Here is a 20,716-nt window from a genome sequence, read left to right as displayed (position 1 = left end):
TGCGCGTGGGGCTGTGCCAGGGCTGTGGTCCTGGTGCCACCACGGCTCAGCGGCTGCTTGGGCAGGGACTCCACATCTATCTGTACAGAGCTGCCTGAGCTGCAGGACATCAGATGCCTTTGGACACCTGTCCCTGGGCTTCCCTCCTGTGGAAACCAGGGATGCGGGGTGAAGGGCTGGCTTCTCCTGCTCATGGCACAATCAGGCTCTGCCACAGACTAAGAGCACATGGGACATTTTGAGGAGAATTACTCTTCCACTCTACTACGATTCAAAGGCTGTATATGCCATATGTAGTCTTTCTTCTGCTGCTGGGAGAGCCAGAGAGGCCAGGCGAGGCTGGTTAGCTGTTAAAGGCAGGGAGATGTGTAGGTGGTCCCACTCTGACAGACTGTGGAGGCTGCTTGTGTTCAGGGGACTGTCTGTTCTTTACATCCCTGCTTCATTCCTTTATGCTATTTTACATATTGAAAGGTTTTTATAAAGACATTTTTTTTTTTACCCGAGGAGAGTTTTAAAGGCTGTAAGGTTTGGCTGCTCTTTCCAGTCCCAAAGCATTTGTAGGTACAATTAAGATCTGTGTTGAACCTACTGTCAATTAGCCTCAGCACTGTGAAAAGCATCAGGCCCGGGGAGGGAAGGCTTTCCCTGGCTGCACACTGAAGGAAGAACAGCAGCCTGCTTCAAAAGGGAAAGAAGAAATAAAAGCCTACAGACAGAGGCTTACCCTGCAGAAGAGAAAAGACAACTGTCTAGTGCTCAGCAGCTGGCGGGTACAAAGCCCTGTGCACTGGGAGGTGCTGCTGCTCCTCAGCCCCACACGTCCTTAGTGGGTGGACAGATCACTGAAGGACAGCACTTGCCTTGATGGCTTGCTTTGCTGCTTAGATTTAAACAGTCATTCAGCCTTCCAGCCTGAGAATGATTTAGCTACTTCCCTCATCTAAAATGTCCATGAAAAAAAAAGCTTTTACCTCGTTGCTATTTTTACTCTGTCAAAAGTTTCCACTATGTTTTAGAAATTTCTCTTAGTTTGAAAGATAATAGCACTTGAATTGGTAGAGATTTTTTTCTAGTAGGAATAAGAGTCTTATTTTGACACCATCAGAATGAAAGAGCAAAATTAACATTTTCTTCAACCTGAAATGACTTTTATTTATGAAAAATCAAATTTCATTTTATGCCATATTTTATTACCATTTATTATTGGTCCTACTATCACTACTACCATCAACATTTGAAAATTGCTAAATAACCACAAGGCCCCGTTAGCTCCTCTCTAACAAGACTTACGGGTTCTCCTGTCTGAAGCACAGGAGTCTGGGAGTACCGGCTCAGCCAGAACTTGCCTCCAGGGCTGCCATCCCTGTGCTGCCCTTCTCTGTAATCAGGTTCATTTGTACAGCCCATTGCAAAGCCACAGGGAATGGTCAAAGAGGGCCAGCTGAGATTGTCCTTGACTTCAGGGGGCCCTATAGCACAGCAGACTTTTACACCCTCCAACCAGCCCCGATGTGATACGGGACAGGGGAGGGGGAATTTCTAATGGGAAGTATTTTAGTGTGTTTATGCCCAGGTAATGTGCACCTCTTGGGACTGTTCCAGTTAACCTAGCTAATGCAGACCTCCAGGCAGTCATGCACTGGAGTCAGGGCTGTGCTGGTCAGCCTCAGGACCTGCAGCGCTGTGATACAGCACCCCTGCTGCTTCAGATACAGCTTGGCACACACCGAGTCCCCTCCATTCCCCCTTGCCATTCGGAGCCCTCCAATGCAGTGATCTGGAGGCTGTGAGGACCTGGCTGCACTTTCTCTCCTGACTCTACACTGCATCCCACAGGAAGCCAGAGTGACAGTAACAATGAACTGGCAGGAATGAAACATTAACTACAGTTAATGAGGGCTTTGGCATTAAAATGACAAACCACTCACTTCCTATGACTGCCCAAGAGCAATTTTAGGAACGAGTTGTATGCAAGGGGCTATGCAAAATAGGTCACAGCACAAAAAGCCTGGTAAGACTTCCCAGCAGTGCCAGGGTGGTGAGAAGGTTGTTGGGTCAGGAGAATGCTGCATTTGCCTCTGTTTATCACTTGAGACAAATGTCACCTAAAAGATTGTGTTTTCTGCCACAACTCAGTTCAGCTGATGGATAACTGGTACCAAAACTGATCAGGCCCCTTTTATTCCCCCCATGCCTCTCTTCCATACATGCTAATAAAGGCATTTAAAATCTAATCTCCCTCTTGTCTTCCCAAAATGGAATCCAGAGGAGCCAAATATGACAGTCATTTTTCAGACAAGGCTCATGGGGGCATCAGGGGTAACGTGCAGCTTTAGCTCCCTAATAGAGTTTTAAGCCCCTGAGAGATAAAGGAAAGTCAGCACGTAAATGAGGCACTTGCTCCAAATAATTAGCACTTCTAGATCAGTTTTCATCTTCAAAGGACTTTGTGCACATCCTTGTGAGTGTGGTACACAGCCCCCTCTCAACAGACAGAGAAAGAGGCCAAGGGTATTTGGTGGTGTTTGCTCACATGGCTGGGAAAGGATCTGGAGGGCCGGTGAGGTTTCTACTTAAGAGTGCAGGGGCTGCTTTCTTGCCTACAGAAAGCCAGGTGGATTTCTGTGCAGCTTGCCAGCTCAGAAGTTCAGCTCTGCAGGATGGGGAGCTAGCTCAGCAGCACTGGGCTGTAAGCATTAACCTGGGTCTACAGTCAAACCTCAAGGGATGCATCTGACCTTTGAATAATTGAGCACTGCAGTGAAGAGCTTCAGTAACTGAGCTCACAGCATGAGAAGAGAAGCTGTTGGGGGTCAGGGAGGGAAACATTCCTCTGTTTTTCATTAATGAGAAAACACAGATGAAAACTGAGCTTCAGAATACAAAGGAACAGACATTTTTTGCAGGAGAAAATGACAGTGGGGGGGTGGTTTAGGGGCTGTTTAAATGTATGCTCTGTGGTGCCTGCAAGGCTCGTTTTTGCTGGTGGGGAAAGGTCAACCAGCATGGCTGGGTCAAGGGGAAGTGGCTAGGGCTGTTTGATGCGAAGGAGGCAGAGCTCTCTGAGCAAGGCTCCTTCCAAGAGGCTGTGGAAAAGGCAGCTGCAACCAACCTGTTTATCATAGAATCACAGAATGGTTTGGTCTGGAAGGTACCTTTAAGGGTCATCCAGTCCAAACCCCTGCAATGAGCAGGGACATCTTCAAACAGACCAGGTTGCTCAAAGCCCCATCTAACCTGACCCTGAACACTTCCAGGGATGAGGCATCTACCAACTCTCTGGGAAACCTGTTCCAGTGCCTCACCACCCTCAGTGTAAAACATTTCTTCCTTAAATCTAGTCTAAATCTACCCTTAGTTTAAAACCATTATGCCTCATCCTATGGCAACAGGCACTGCTAAACAGTCTGTCTCCATCTATCTTATGGGTCCCTTTTAAATACTGGAAGGCTGCTCTTAAGTTCTCTCCAGGGCCTTCTCCAGGCTGAATGACCCCAAGTCTTTCAGCCGTTCCTCACAGAAGAAGTGTTCCAGCCCTCTGATCATTTTTGCTGCCTGTTATCCAGATGGATCTTTCATCGTACAGCAGCTGCACAGGCTAATCTTACTTGGCTCGAAGTCCCGAAGGCAGTGGCCTGTATCACACCTTTCCTGTTTTGTTATAGATGGTCCCTGTGCCCTGGCTGTTAGCAGTAATTTCAGGTTCTACTTTGTCATGCCTTTTGCATATAGTATGATTACTTTTTTAAGTGAATAAACTGTTTCATGGCTTGTGACTTTCAAATATATCAAAAGGACTCAATTACAGCTAATACTCTTGGTATTTCTCAAACCACATACAGGTAAACTGAGGGTTTAAGTTTCCACTGCAGTGTAATTTGCTTGGAACTAAACTAAACCTTTGCTTCAGAGGTTATCAATGCTCTTGTATTCTTTAAAAGAGGTAAAACCAGTTTCCCGAATCACCTAATTAAGGCATGGGAGTTCAGATATCTGCATAACGTCAAACCTCAGTGCAACAGGGAAGAGAAGATATAACGCAGGGGTCCAGACCCCCGTTCACTTTTTCTATCAGCAGATTTCCCATCCTCCCCTTAATGCAATACTACAAAAACATTGTTGCTTATATAAAATATTTTGGAGTCAAATAGGCTACCAAGTATGTAATAAGGCATCAGGATTTACCAGAATAAAACATCAACTTATTCTCACTGAGCCAGAATAAGAAAACTTCTGCAAATCTAGCAATTACTTTAAAAAGCCTGATTCATTTGGAAGGAATTATCTCACCAAACATTTTGCAAGAACCATGACATGTTACCCAAGGAAATTTTGAGGTGACTTTTAGAAATTACACTCAGCTATGGAACAAAAGGAGGCAACTGAAATGTTCGCTCCTGCTCAGATATTTTTAATAAAGCAGAGCTTGTTAAAAATAAACTGTAAAGATTTGGGCGGAATCACAAATCATCTCATCACCATTTGGGGGAAAAAAAAAGATGAAATATCAGCTTGTAACGTCTTTTCTGCAAAGCCAATTTTCTCCTCCTTCCATCTGGTTTATCTGTATTCCAAAATTCTCATTTTCAAAGAAGTTTCTAAAATGGCAATTCCGGACTGTTTTTGTTCTTACTAAACAAAGCAATGTAGACCCAGGATAGAAATATAAAGATGAATGTAATGAATTTGAGGGCCTTTTTTTTTTTTTTTTTTGTCTGACAGTTTTTTAAAGCCAGGGTTTGAAAAGAAAAAGGATGTGGGCAATTTCACACTTGCATTGCTTCTTACCCAACCATGGGGCTGTGTCCTTAGTCTCTGGTCAAACACAAACTGACATCAGTGATCCAACAAGGGCTAGCATTATAGGATCAGACCTTTAATGAGAGGGGCACCCTACCAGCACTTCCAAGACTGACAGAGAAAAGGAGACATGGCAAATGCAAAAGTAGTTTATGAAGGGCAAAATAGAAATTCAGCTGCAGACAAGAATCTGAAATTTGCCCAGTGCCATTTCTTAACATTTTATGGACTCTGATTTGGAGAACAGCAGTAAAAAAGTGACACTTTCCTGCAACAAAATGGTTAGAAATGTAAACAACAATAGCACTGCAAAGAAATACCTAGAATTTAAAAGGTGGTATTCAAACAAATCATCTTTATTTTGCAGTTTATTAACTTTCAGCATAACTTTTGATAAAGAACATTAAAATGAAGGTTAAGAGAAACTTACCCCATAGACCAGTTCACCCACCATGCCATTCCATATCTTAGTCTCAGGGTCCCTAGCTCCATATTTCCCATCTCCAACAATTGACAGTTTGTATTTTATTCCAACATGTTTTGCTATTTCAGAAGCTAAGTCTACACAATATCCTTCATATCTCTCATTCCCTTCTAGTTGTTCATGGTTTTTCTTATACATTACATATGGTGATTCCTTTGAAACAAAAGTAAAGAGCAAAAGTCTATGAATGTAAAATACAGCTTTAAAACATACAAAATGAGAGCTGTTATTATCCTCTATACTACTGGCAAGTATTTACAGTATTTCCTGCTTTGGTACAGCAATTAGAAAGACAGGCTTTTGCAGTTCAAAAATTCTTGTCTGATCCTACAGCCACACATACCATCAATTTAGTTCTTAGTATGGACACACTAAAGACAACAGGACTATTCCAGTTTAACAAAGTCACACTTTTGTTTGCAGGATTAGGCCTGATTAGACAGTCAAATAGCATCACTGTAGTAATAACTCAGGTGTTAAAGAACTGACATACCCAACATCTGTACCATCAAAATCATTTCCTAAGGCCCCAGTGGCCTAGAATGGGGCTCTGATGGAGATATTTTCAAAGCAGCCTAAGGGAAGCTAGGAAGCAGCAAATTTTGCAACTAAATTCCCTTAGCCTTCTTGGAAAATTCTAGCTGAAATGCTGACTGTATCTCACTAAATCCATAGAAGTGTAAAATACAGTTCAGGAAGTAGCATAAAATTGGTTCATGCTTAGCAGAACTGTAACAGCCATAAAAGTCACAAACAATACTGTACATAACACATCTGCTAGAGGCATTGGGACTGACATACATGCTTGTGAGACACAGGAAAAGCTTTACTCCTCTGGAATTGCACAGGTATAGGTCGCTTTTCACCCAGTGCTAGAGCAGCTCCAGTTCTCTACAGGCTTCTACAGGCCATCCTTACTCAGTCCACATGGGCTGAGTTTACAGGAGCTGTACCTGAGTGAGGGGTGCAAGATTTGAACCGATAGCAGGAAGGCCAGATCCTGCAGTCAATTACATACATGCATAATAACTTCTGTGAGACATTCGATTGAGTTCAAGTGTCTGAGAAGCAGCAGAGTGTTGAGCTCAGGGAGCTCCTTATGTGAATAAGGTTATTGATACACAGAGAAATTTGCAGGGTCAAGCCCTCAGTACATCTCTGGAAGATACTGAACATCTCAGTCACTCGAAGTCACATAGTATTCAACATTTGCCTCCTGGCAAGGTGTCTAACACACCTCAGGAGACATGTGTCTTGTTTCCCAAACACAAACACACTAAGAACATAAAACTTACCAAGATGGTAGTGACTACTATAGTTCTGTTCTCCACAGATGAAGTGTCATTAGAGGGCAGCTGATCTAATGCTGGCACAAATCTTTCATATTCATTCCAATAACCAACCTATAAAAATGGAGAATATGACCTCATTGTATACGTTTACAAGGACTCAGGCGCATGAACTTGCAACAGCAAGCTCAAAAGATAGGGCTTCGTAACACTTATGCAATATTCTTGCCATTAAAGGACTACTTTAGCTTTAATCTAATTTCTTTAAAGAAGCCATGTTCTCAAGCCGACCCCTAAATAAATACAAGCCAAATCTAAGTGAAAATACATATTAAATTCCCTCTACCTAAATTCACATCATCATAGTGCCTGTGGAATAAATTCTCATGCACCTACAGCGTAAGAATACACTATAGACAAGAAATTAAACTGCACAGCACTCAGTGAAATTCTTTGATTTTATCATTTTTATCCATATCCTGCCATGGTTTGGACAGTGAATACAGTCCCTGCAGACGTGCCTGAACTAGGTTTAGAGTGGATGCCCAGACATCATTAGCAATGCAGGCACATCGTTATCTTCAGTATGGGATAGAAACCCCCCAGTGACCATGAGGTGGCTATTTGTCAGCTGGCTTGTGCTGATGCTCATAGTGCTGTGGCTACCCTGTTATGTGCTTACATCAGTTTCTGCATAACACAGAAGTAACACTGCTGTTGGCACCATAAACCTAGCTGAATGGCTAAGCCACGTCCATACGTGTTTTCTTGTCAAATATGTGCAGAAGAGTCTAAGGATTCTCAGTGGTGCCTAAGCAGGTTAGGTACCTTTCACCAGGTGAAATCAGGGGAATTTACATGCCTTGGCCACATGGACTCTACTCTTGATTCTCCTGAAACCCTGTTTACATAATTATTTTTGAAAGTCTGCTCTAAATTCCTTCCATAACAGGGTGCTAGGCACCTATCCCACTTAGGGTCTGTACTTTATTTAGGAGACAAGAGGATGAGTAGCAAATACTAACTGAAAACAAACTTATTTTTTGTTAATTTCGTAAAGTTTCTAAACCCCACAGGCTCCTGCTTTGCTATGGCTCTGAGGCCTGTTGTAGAGAGGAAGGGAAAGATGGAACGGAATTTAAGGAGATAGGGCTGCGCACAGGACCACGACAGCAGGTATTATGCTTGGTAGCGGAAAAGCTCCAGAAGGGTTTTAGGGGAAAAAGTGAAGCCTAAGTTGGCATGGAAACCGATGAAGATATTAACCAGGGTGAGTGGTTTGGGCCAGGAACAGAATAGAACAAGGTTCCTGGGATAGAGAAGAAAGCGAGAAGGTGAGGTTTCCTCAGGGCCCTGTCATTACAGTGCCTGTGTAGTACTTTTGAGTTTCATTACTTTGCTGGAATAAATATTTTTGAAGATGTGAAATCGGGATGCATATCTTGAAACTCACCTTCCGTGATCCAGATGCTTTCATTTCATACACATCAATTGTGTAATTTGTTCTCCGCCCATAGGTGTCAAACTGGATGTTCCCTGTCATTCCTTGAACTTGCACCTTAAGGGAATAAACAGAAAAAACCACATTTTAATAAAAGATTCACTTTATTTTTCCCTCTGTTACATTTTGCAGGAACCCACTGGCTCTAGCACAAGTTTTACCTAAGAGGCTTGTAGCGCTTTTAACACAGTCAGTTGCATTCTTCATAACAGAAACAATCTAACTCCTCTGTTTCATCTCTACATATTCTTTGATAGTTAGTACTCAGCTAGTGACTCACAACTGCAGTGAGCTGCATTTAAGTGAAATTAGATCTGCAGGTATGTTAAATATAAGCAAGACTGATTCTTCCATGCTTAATCACGCTGGGTTCACAGATACAGAAGGGAGTATCAGCGAGGCACACGCAACAATTCAGCGCCATTAAACCCCTCACAATTTGGTACTGATTTGTGATATGTACCAGAATCCCGTAGCATTGCTCATTCCGGGAAGTACTTTATTTTAAGATCAGTCCCAGCGTAGGAGAAAGGAATGAATGTCTTCTCTGAATGAGCACAGACAATTGTCTCTACTGCTTATGGAGTTTTGGTCTCAATCTGGATGGATGGGTGTACAGACGGTAAGTCATTATCATTACCTACTCACATGAATCATCTTAACAGGAAGTATGAAGTACTTTGTTTCAAAGTAAAAAATCTTCCCTGGTTCCCTGTATGAAAGGGTGAGATACTTCCATTTATCACTTATCAACACTGACAAGCTGTCATCTCAGGCAGAAGGGGTAACAGCCTGAAACTTCAGGAGGGGTAAATTAGCTTTAATATTTAGCAAAATGCTGTAAAAATTACAGGAAGAGGTGATGAAGTCTAGTCAAAGGAAGCTCTTCAGGACTGGTGACTGATCTGCTATTTATGGTTTAGAGGTGGTGCAATCAAACTTGTTACGGTGGACAAGGCTACATAAAACCAGGCAAAATTCCTTGGACCCCGTATTATCCAGTGAGCCAAATTCAGACTGACACATAAGAAGCGTGATTTTTTCAATCAGTAAGTGAATTTGAACCTTTCTTAAAATAGTTTATATCATTTCAGCGGTCTGGAAGAACATGTGAGTTATTCCTGTCTCCAGGAAGCTAGAGAGCTGAATGGGACTTTGAAAGCCAAATTTGCCCGAGAGGTTTTATCAACTGTGGACTGAGTAAATGAATCTGCAGCCAGATGTGAGTTGCTGTGCCTGCTTTTTGGCACCTGCTGGAAGCTGCCTGGCTACCTCAGCACAGCAGTCTCAGCATAGCTTGTTAGGCTGGCTTCACCCCGACGTGTACTGAGACACGAGCACTGTGCACTTGACATCTTTTGACTGCAACTATAATTTATTTCTATCTTTGGTGGGAAAACTCAGCACTTTCCAAAACATGGCTGCACCGAGGCAGGAAAGCTCACCAGGACTCAGAATGCTTCCGGCAGGAGCCTGTGGAGGCAAGCACAAATGGAGTGACAATTTATAACTGCCCAGATCTGCTCAGGTAAATGGTCTGCCGCCGTTCTGATGTCTTAGAATCAGCTTTAGAAATACAGACAGGCAGAGTTTTCAAGGCTGTAGGGAAGCAGACTCAGGTAATGACCATTTCCCTTTTGCCAGCAGGATGACTAGAGTGTGGCACTGAACCTTCTGCTGGCACAGGGTATTCCAAGGATGTCTTGGAAAAAATACTCTTATCCGAGTTGTAGCTACAGAGTGGAGAGGAAACACTGTTAAATCAAAGAGCTTTTCTCCAGCAAAGATTCAAGATCATTACCCGAATACAGCGAGAGTGTGATGGACAAGAGGGGGTCTGGAAGGCAGTGCGGAATGATGGATCTGAGGTAGCACTTGTAGAAGGTGTACACAAACCTCACTTAGGTGACTTTGAGCAGCTAAAACAATTCAGTGCAACCAGCTGAAAGTCAAGTTTCTGTACTTTTTTCTAATCATGAGTTTGGCTTTGTATATCTTATGAATTAAATAAATTCTCCCAAACAAGGGAATGTCTTGTGGCACTGTTGTTTTTCTTTGTTGACATGAATACCTCATGTCTCATTTGGAGGAGTTCTGTGTTTTGCTTGTAATTAAATTCAACTGGACAGTACAAATTCTTTATCTATTGTGAAGGTTGAATTTAATTAGCATTAGGGAATGTGTAGTTAAGGCATTTGTTAGGAAGTGACATAACTACATAAAAAGAGCTCTGGCAATGTGAGACTGAACCATCTCACTCTTATGAGTGATATAATCTGATTATAACCTTCTATAACTCATTATAACCTTCCGATTTAATCCTTCCAATTTTTTAATTGAGAAGAAGCAGTAATTAAGCTAAGTGTTTGAAGGCTGACCTAGGATTTGTTTATACCTAACACGGCCTTAATTCTGATGTAACTCACTGCAGTTTTATGCTTTCATTAATATAATCTATTCTAACAGGTTTCTTTTAGAATTATTTGAGCCAGATCAAAAGCAGAAGATATTCTCATCTCTTATAGCCACAGAAATGTTATCCAATTTTTCCTGTTGTCACTTGCCTTAACACACATAGCAATCTAAGAAGAGTTAAAAAACAACAAAATTAGAGACATAAGTGAGGTAGGATCCCACGCAATAACTAGCGTTAGGGATAAAAATAGGTCATGGAGAAAATAATCAGGCTGAGTGCAAAGTTATGCCAGGAAACAGAACTGGTTTGAAGCTAAACTGTGTCAAGGTTCAGCCTGGTGCTGAAAGCCGGCAGTATTGCTATGACCAACAACATTTTTTCCACTGCTTTAAACCAATCTGAGTTGACTTTCCACTAGCTAATTATCAACACTGCATACATGTGTTTAAGTCCATAAATACATGTACCCTAGTCTAGTTCTGTTAATCAGATTTGCAGGCTCAGCCTGACTTTAAGAAACCCTTAATACATGTTTGTTTGCAAAATGGCTCATGCTCACTCTCATGGGAAGCTTGGGTTTTATGGGGGAGTCACATTGTAGGTGCCCTGCTGTGGACAATCAGGCAGATGCTGCACCGGTGCCAGAGGGATGTGATTTTGGCCAAAGTTTTGAGACCTAACTTGTTTTTGAGTGTATTTTATACATCCTTTGCCATTAAGCTTTTTTCTTTCTGTCTTCCTTTTCCTGAGGAGCTGCAGCTGTTTGTGTGAGTACATGGAGAAGGATGCAGTTCGGTCCCAGCAGAACTGCTGCTGTTGTGGAGTATATACATTCATTAGCCGGTGTGTTTCCCCTTACCATTTTCAGTGCTCTTTCTATGTCAATTCCTTGGCTCCATGGTACTGCAGGGTTAGCCAGGCAGTCTCCAGCGCTACCTCTCCTGGAGACATCCACACGCTGTCTTCGGAGATAACGGAAAGCCTCTGCTATGACTAGGACTGCATCATGGGTCAGTGCAGATGTATACTAAAATTGATGCAAATAAAATATGGTCACAAGCTGCAATCTTAGTACTGCCCAGATTTATCAGGCCTAGTATGTTAAAATACTCTTAGAGGAATCATGCTTGCAAGCCCTTTTTCTCGCTCTCTGTCTTGCCACAGGTATTTTATGTAGCTTAACAACTCCATCTATTTCAATTAACAAAGTAAAAATAGTTTAATTTTGTATAGCACATGGCAGCAAAATAACAAAGCCAGTTTATAGTTGCATAAAGTTTAAATTTATTTGGAAGCAAGTTCATCTAAGTGATGTCACTACAAAAGTCTGCAATTCCATGCTGGCCCATAGTGCTACCGATAGCAAAGAAGAGCTCATATTGTCTTTTGTTTGGAGAGTTTTTTTTAACTCCTCAACAGAACCCCTCAGACTCCTTAACTACTTGTTCATGTTACTGTCAGCTTCAGCCATTGCTTGTTGTATGTGTCTAGCAACACCTCCCAATGGCATAAATTCACTATCATCACCTATGAACCGACATGGAGGTGGGTTTTTCTCCATATTTATGTGTTTGCTGAAAGTTCTTCCCTCCTACAGTGGACCAGGTTCTGCATATGACATCTTTGGTTTTCACTGGCATTACAGCATACCAGGATACCGTTTCAACATGTACGTACTGAGAGCAATTGAACGTGGTCAGTGTGTAAGACCAGATTTCAAACCCCCTATAACCAACCTTCTGTATTGCTACAGCGTTTGTAAGAGAATGCAGAGAAGGAAAAAAGAATATAAGGGGTATCTGCATGTGCTGGTGCGCCTGCCCTTCTCTTGGCTGTCTCTTTGATACCGTAATGCTCCTGGCTCCTGATGAACCTTATGCTGGAGTTAGTGCCAGAAGATACTGTATGAATTAGAATGGCAGAAATCCAAGTTTCAACTGCATGTTCTGCTATTCTCTTTGTGGGCAAGACTTATCAAATTCAGCAGAAGTTAATGCTATCCTGTAGAACAGGATAGTACAATTGGTGTTCTGTATTTCTTTAAAATTTGTATTATCTTATTGCAAACTCTTGCCTTAGGAAATATGCACAGAATGAGGTGTGTCTGCATGCACAGATCAAGAGAATCACATCTGATAAAAAAAGAGTGCAAAGGTAGGACTGTGAAGAAGGTTTTAGAGCAGACATTCCTACATAGTTTTAAATGACAGTAGTTACTGAGTGTGGATCCTGCTCTGACTGTATCACCCTGCTCTGACCATGCTCTGACCATACTTAAGCACAGGCTCTCTTTTGATCCTGCCCATCTTTACCTCTTTCTGTGAAGCTTTGCAATGATCATCCTCTCCTCTTCTAGTAAGTTAACAAAGGTTATATGTCAGATTCCACACAATATAGAATCAGGCCATAATTTTAAGGTATTTGCTCTTGTATTAGAAAAATCTTGTAATAGCTGTCCAATCTAGCACTACATAAAACTTACACGCTGATAATTTTTTCAGTAGACTGCGTCAATTGTCAGTAACCTTAATGCAGTCCCTTCCAAGTCATGCCAAGAGAGCTATCTAATTTTGTACTTTATTTGAATTCTACTTATAAATGCATGAGCATGCAAAGAGAAGAAAGAGAGAGAGAAGGGAAAGGCTGATAAAATACGGAATAAATTAAACATCAGGGCTTTAATCTCTAGGCAATTTTATTTCCTAATCAAAAATATTGTACATCAATTTTTAAATATGCTTTTTGTTTGATTGACAAATACTGTGCACGTTTCTGTAATGAGTGGTACATTTGTGGAAACATAATGTAATCTTTGTGTTTGTACCATATACTTAAGATTGTTTTTTAAGGGTGGAAAATAATTTTTCCCTGAAGGTAAATTGCTTTTAAGTGGAATAAAATCTTCCCAGGTTAACTTTATATATTTCAGAGCTTTTAAGATCAGTATGATACCTATCTTCACTTCTGCATCACTGCTAGAAAGCTTTAGAAAGCAGGCTTAGGGAACAATACAGGGAACAATACACTAATCCGAGCATTGTGGGCCTCTGTTCGCCTTTCTCTGCTTCCTCTGAAATGCCAGCAAGGCTGTGGGATGGTGTGGGATTAAGATAATTCTCCTCCCCCACAGAAATCACTTGCTCTCAGGGAATGGAAACATATGCCTCTGAATGGCATTGGCCTCTGGCAGCAGAACCTTATAACCAGGTCCTATTCTGTCTGTAGCTCAACACAGTGCTACCACCTACCCCTTGTATCCCCCCCCCCACGCATCAGACTGGACTAGACTTTTCCTTCCTAGCTACCATTTTATGCTTTCCCAAACTTTGTCTCACTAATATCAAGACATTACTCCGGTTTATCAGAGTAATTTTGAATTCCAAATCCATTCATCAATTTGCACAAGTCCTTTCTAAATCAAGAAGGAAATACATGAACTGTCTTATCACAGCTGTGGTTCTTCAATAGGTTTGGCTTCCCTGAGACAGTTAGTATACATGATGTGGAGAACTGGACTTCTAAGAGTGACAGAATTCAAGGTCCTCTCATCCACCACCAGCCCCAGGTTCTATTCACCTACGCATATTGATGAAAAAGAACAGGCCTTACCAAAAGAGGAAGAAGGAATGTAATAGAAATATTAATAATATGCAGTGGTCCTAGAAGATTTAATGATTTCCATCACTGGAAGAGTACCCTTGATTCATGTCTCGATTTGACAGTGAATAGTGTCCCCCTCTACTATAGAGATGCTTAGGCAGGAAAATACCTGGGAGAGATATTAACAGGTCTCCCAATAACAGTAGCCTTCACTTCACCCAAACTATAACAGTTTTTGTGAACCTGTGACTTTCATTCAAAAAATCAGGACAATTTTACTGGTTTGAGATAAAATATCCAGAGTGTTTAAGTAAGGGACAGTAGTGTAAAATATGGGGTTGGATTATGAGGGCAACTGTCAGCAGTGCTTAAGAGGTGGCAGTGGCTTCTCAGTGAATCCAAAGCTACTTCATTTTGCACATGAAATTCTCTATTAGTGTTAAAATGGACTAGTAACCCACAGTTTGCATCCAGAAGCTAACCTAGCTAGCCCCCACCCCCCAAGACTAACTTAAGAAGTTCAAGTTAAAAGTTTTTACATCCACTACACAACAACAGGATTTGCAAGACCAAGCCTTTGCCCCTGAGGAAATCCCACCACACTGGGCACTTGTGCCCAAATAACAGCCTCTGCCCCTTTCTTCTGGAAGTACAGTGAATGTTGCAACATATTCTAATGAGGTGTCTGTACCATACACATGCACACATCTGGGGTTAAAAAACTTCAAATAATTGTTAAAAGCAACTTGTATAATCACCATCACTGTCAGGGTAAAATAAATACCTTTAATGGTGAGTTTTTGGCTTCAGGGAATTCCCTTTCATCGAGCCTCACCCACCGTTGTAGAAACTGTTGAACTATCGGGTTTTCATTATTAACAATCTGGAATCCAGTAACGTTGGCACCTCCATGCATTACTCTCTCCAGAACAATGTCTGTGAAACCCTGGGAGGACACATGTAGAAAACAAGAATCATTGTCATCCCAATCCCCTTTTCCTACGCTCAAGCGTAGCACAAAAGAAACATTAATTTCTCTCTTGCTAGCCAAAAATATTCTACCAAGGAGACAATTGTTATCATAATTGGGAGTGTGATAGTGGTGTAGAATAGAATTTAAAATGTCATCTTTTTCAGACCTTTGTAATAGGAAACTGCCCTGTTGTGTGGTGGCAATGCTGTACATAATATCCACTGGTCAGAAAGAAAAAAGTGGAGAAAGTTGAAGTACTATTTCCACTCTTCTCCTCATCATGGTGAAAACTGGTCCAACACCTCAATCCCTTTTGTACAGCAAAGTGCACATGAAGATTCAGTGCTTGGAGCAGAATACCACTCAACACCCATACTGCTCTGTGGAGGCAAAGCACACGCCTCTTGTGAAGCAGCTCTCCATCACAGCATTACTTAGCATTTTACTTGCAAATATAACGGGATGATTCTCTCCCACTCTGTTGTTATTTATACCTGAAGCAGTAAATTGGTGTCTTTTTGATTAGTATGACTTGATTGCAGTCATGTTTATCTGAACGTCAATGGTAACACATGCTAAAAGGCAACCTAGAATAAGAACCCCTGTATTTCTATGCATACACTCATCAGTAAGATCATGACTGGTTCTTATAATGCAAAATGACACATCTTAAAGTCATACAGTCAAAATGATACATCTTAAAGTCACATAAATAAGGCTATTTTAAAAATTGTCTTTTCTGCTTTAATCACACCAAAACATGGATACAGAGAATCTGCTAGCAAATGGGACTGCTAACTTGAAAGTGGGAATCTTGGAGAAACAGTTTTCCACTCACACAGAACCCAAGAATTAGACTTGCTGCAGGATCAATTTCAATACAACACTTTTTCTAAGGAACTCTAGCAGATGGAATTTCAAAGACATCATAAACATCTCTAAAAGTCAATTCCAAAATCCAGAAGCTCTAATACAGACAAAAATGTACTACCTTGTGCTGGTAGGTCATCACATGCACAGGCACAACCCTACACTTTCAAATACAAAAGAACAGCTAAACAACCTGCCTGGTTTACTTGGTGGAACTGTTCTAATTTGCAGCTTTTAATCACTTATTTTATACACAAATATGTTACAGTTATTTTTTTGTGGAGTGCTTAAATTTCAAATACGTTACTTAGATGATTTGATTTGTCAAGCATTGGTTATGAGGATACAAATCAGTGGAAAACATATAATTAAATTATTATTTTAAAATTAGTAGATGATACGAGATTCTTAGACAAAAGAAAGGCCATAATTGGGTACAAAGTAGTATAACCTACAAGTTCTAGCATTTACTGAAGTAATTTCTCAAAAACCAAGAATTCACCCGTGCATTTCCTCGTTTGCTGATTAAAGTTGCCACAACCAGAACAGAATACATTACCCTTTAAAATTTAGCTACACTTGTAATGAAGAGAAGTTCTTACCAGGTTAGCTAACATGTAGTGATAGCCTCTAGAATGTTTGCCGAGGATTACAACCTGTGTGAAGAAAAAAATTACAAATTATTCAGTTGTAAGAAGCGAATTCTTAAGTAGTGAAAAACAGCCAGAGAATAAATACTTTGATAATCCTCTATGCCCAATCCACAGGCTGCAGGAAAGCAACAGACCTGTGGCTTCACGGACACGATGTTTTTAAAACACATGGGCAGAGTATAAAGAAGAATAACCCACAATGCTGAGAAGACTCTGCTTGTGGAGATGACCTTACCTGGCAAACTCACCCTTGCAATCACAGTGTCTCCCCTGCTGACTAGGTTACTTTTAGTTATCAGTTCAAGTATTTCTGCTCTGAAATAAGTTGTGAATGCTCCATCCCTGACGGTGTTCAAGGCTGGGTTGGACAGAGCCTTGGGTGGCATGATTTAGTGTGAGGTGTCCCTGCCCATAGCAGGGGGCTGGAACTTGATGATCTTAAGGTCCTTTCCAACCCTAACTATTCTGTGATTCTGTGGTTCTATAACACTATACCTGCCCACTCAGTAAACTCCTGTTTACGTTGCTCCTTGTTTGAGGAGTGTATGAGAGGAGAGGCTGGTGACAGCCCAGACACTCACTGTGTTTATGAAAGGGCATCAGTACAGTGGGGATCAGTAGGCTCCAGGTCATACACGGGGCTTTCTGCCACAAGAACCCTGGCCAAGCCTTGTCATACGTGAATGCTTGAAGTTAAATTCCTAAAATTATAACCAGTGACCTTTATTGCCTTTCGACAGCTTTCAAAAAGCCTGAAATTTTTTTGCTTCCAGAACATCTGAACAGACACATCTGACCTTACAGGTTTCATCAAAATTTTTACTAAGTGTGTTGTTGCACATTCTCCTAAATCAACATCTCCTGCCCTCCCTGACCTCATTTGGGCACTTCTGTAAAAACTGAGTGATTAAATGGAATCTTTAAGACACAACAAAGCAGCAGGATGAACTGAGCAGCTGGATTCTGTGAGGGGAACTGGGAAGAGTGGAGGCAGAACCACCTGGAAACCTGAATTCCTCCATCCTGTGTGTTCATCCCCACTCCAGTAACGGTGTGCTTTATCAGAAAGGAGAAAAAAACTCCACACTTCCCATGCCTATGCAGCTGGCTGCTGGCTCACCAGCAATACCCCTTGTGCAAAATTATGCTACTTCATCTAGCACTATTCCCTTGCCTTCAGACAATAATCTCAGTAACATCCATCCAGTCCTACAGCCATCAGCTCGAAAGATGTCCAGCAGTAAGAATTTAAATTAATAATTGTGGTGATTGCACATGTGTCAGGACAGAATCAAGCCTACTTAGACTTGCTGGGCTAAACTAGCAGTCAAAAATAGCAAACATAATGCTGGCGATATAAGTGCATCACTGACTATATCCTATGAGCAGCTCAATTGAACAGGTGATGGTTTTTGATGGAGAATCATCTGAAAAAAAAACCCCACACCATACTAATGTCCTTCTTCACGGTCACAGATGAACACTCCAAATGCCATACTCTTTAGAGACGTCTTTTCAACATGACCACTTATGTCTTTGCTAAAAACAGGTGACACTTGAGTCATTGACTTAATACATGCTGCTGAGCCTGTTAAAGATCTTGATTATATTATTTAGTTCCCAACTGCCTCTTTGGGTTGTCTTGTCCTTAACAGATGCCATTTCTTTTAAATTCACATTTAATTCTGCAGAAATTTGCATACTTCCAGCAGTCTGAAAAGAAATTGCTGTTCAGGTCCTCTTGAGAACTGTATGTACACTCTGTTGGTAGAAAGCATCTGCTTTCCTACACTCACATTTGTTTTCTATGGAAACGTGCATGCTTCCTTCAGATCATCTGGTGCACATGCTATTTGCATACTGAATTCTCTATACATTCTAATTTCACCTTAAAGGCAGCAATTTACTTTTAAAAGGTTAGAGACAAAGAAATTAAAAACAATACTCTTTGTCCTTTTAACCCTAATAGCAAATAAGAAAGTTTTTGCATTTCTCTTTAGAAATGTATTTGTTTAAGAGGAAGAATACCATGACAGATGAAGTCAAAGCCTGTAAGAAAAACATAGATGGAGCTGCTACAGCCATCAGGAGCAATACTGCAAACAGGAAGTGCAGGACTCATTAGTATAGATCAGACTCAACTTTCATCTCATCTGTTGTCATGTCTCCAGAATGACCAGAAACAATTCTGTCTAGCCCCTTCCAGAGGTCCAATGTACTATGGTCAAGCTTTAAATCATAAAGCATCTTTCAGAAGTGACCTGCCAGTATTTCTACTCACAAAATCAACCATGTAAGTTCATCAGTATTTAACTGGATCTTAACGTTATTAAAATTTACTACACATGCTGTCCTAAATTTTAACAAGTACAGCTTTCCTCCTCCCTCACTGTCCACCCTCTACTAACTGTCCAGTATCCTGAATTGAGCTGCTGAATTAGCGAGCCCAGCAGACACAATCACAGACATCAGTGCTACTCCTAGAGAAGTGAAGGGCTGGATAAAGCTTTTTTATGAAGAAGAAAAACAGGAGTATAACAAATAAATCTCATCAACTGCTGATATATCATGACGCTTATACAGAAAGTGGGATATTGAATAGTGATGGTGAATAGAAAGCCAGGATTACAGGACAAGGATTTCACAGAGCTACATGTCTTTGGTACGTTTCTTTTCCAAGACTTAATATTGCTTTCACCTTGACTGAAAGAAAAGCTTATAAGATTTTACACTGAATAAAGGAGGAGGGAAAAAATGGCTGGAAACTATCATGAATAATTCAGACTTCTGATCCCACATAATTCTTGCCTTGTAGATAAAAAGATCATAATGTCAGGTTTGATATAGAATCAAATAAGGTTTGTATTTTTAATTAACTCTTCTGATATTTCCAATTAATTAAGAGAAAATCTAGGGAGAACATAATTACAATGCATCTGGTTTTAAAATAGAAGTAAAATCTGCTGGCTAGCACCAGGCTTACTGGAAGTACAGACCTATAAACCAGATTTGAGAGATTAAGTCAGCATTGCCAATTTTAGTGTTTCATTTGCCTGAGGAAGTTATTTTTTGAATGAAAGCATAAAGACATCTTGGTTTCCACTGAATCAGTCATCATGATAATAAATAGGCAGATAAAATTTTTTGCCTTAGCTTTTACGTTTTTCTTACAGTTTCCGAAGATAGCATTATAGAGATTAACTGGCTAATATTAAATTGGCATAGAGCATTGTGAGATTTCTAAAGCAATAATGATGATTCTCTCATGATGTAGTTCAAAGGCTACATAACACCTAAGTGGAAGGACAGTGAAGAGGAAGCAAAATAACTAATACTAACCTCACCATTACTCCATTATCTTTTGACTTATCCCCTATTCAAATTACAACTACAGCAAGTAGCAACTACATGGATCTGGGGGTTTTTGCCATACAAATTCAATGTTGGAGTTAAGGGTGAAGGGCACACTACAAGGAGACTGGTGAACTCTTAGATGAAAGTCAAGGCAAGGAAGCTGTTTTAAATGGTAGCAGTGGAGACAGACCTGAGGATTTTACTGGAATGTTCTTCCAAGGACTTGATAAGGAACTAGAATGGTAAGAACAGAGCGTGTAGGTGAACAGTAGCAACACATCAGAGGCAAGGAAAGAATGGGTTAATGAAAGACAAGACTGTGGGCTCAAAAGAAATCAAGCGATGGAAAAAAGGTGCAAGTTTGTCAGGTGTGACAGAGTAGTCATATTTTGCCTTAAAAATCTCAATGGTTTGTCTCTGACTCATAAAAGGGAAAGATTTTTGGTTCATGGACAGAGAAAATCACAGAACAGGGGAGGTCGGCAGAGGACTCTAGAGATTATCTATTCCAGTTCCCTAGCTCAAAGCACGGAGAGGCACGGACAGCTAAAGCAGGCTGCTCAGGACCATGTCCACTCAGGTTTTGAATAACCCCAAAGAAAGAGATTCCACAAGCTCTCTGGGGAGCCTGTTTCAGTGTCTGACCACACTCACAGCAAAAATGATGTTCCTTATGTGTAAACAGAATTTCTTACATTTCAGTTTGTGCTCTCACCTCGTCTTGTCACCAGCCACCACTGAGACTGACACTCAGTGAGACTCTCTGAGAGGAG

General features: G+C 41.0%; 1 protein-coding gene across 4 annotated transcripts in view; it reads right to left on the bottom strand.

Annotated features, from left to right (window-relative positions):
* The window catches only part of GRIA3 (glutamate ionotropic receptor AMPA type subunit 3), a 154,104-nt gene that overhangs the window by 47,446 nt on the left and 85,942 nt on the right, over positions 1–20,716 (bottom strand). For all 4 annotated transcript variants that reach the window (XM_065689172.1, XM_065689171.1, XM_065689175.1 and 1 more), the window contains 6 exons: positions 16,539–16,592; positions 14,878–15,039; positions 11,353–11,520; positions 8,030–8,134; positions 6,583–6,690; positions 5,234–5,440 (listed from right to left, as the gene is read on the bottom strand). In XM_065689172.1, coding sequence (XP_065545244.1) covers positions 5,234–5,440; positions 6,583–6,690; positions 8,030–8,134; positions 11,353–11,520; positions 14,878–15,039; positions 16,539–16,592 — 804 coding nt within the window. The remainder of the gene's footprint in view (positions 1–5,233; positions 5,441–6,582; positions 6,691–8,029; positions 8,135–11,352; positions 11,521–14,877; positions 15,040–16,538; positions 16,593–20,716) is intronic.

This window comes from Lathamus discolor, chromosome 9 (genome assembly GCF_037157495.1).
Source record: "Lathamus discolor isolate bLatDis1 chromosome 9, bLatDis1.hap1, whole genome shotgun sequence".
Lineage (NCBI taxonomy): Eukaryota > Metazoa > Chordata > Aves > Psittaciformes > Psittacidae > Lathamus > Lathamus discolor.
This window is presented reverse-complemented; position numbering and strand designations above follow the sequence as displayed.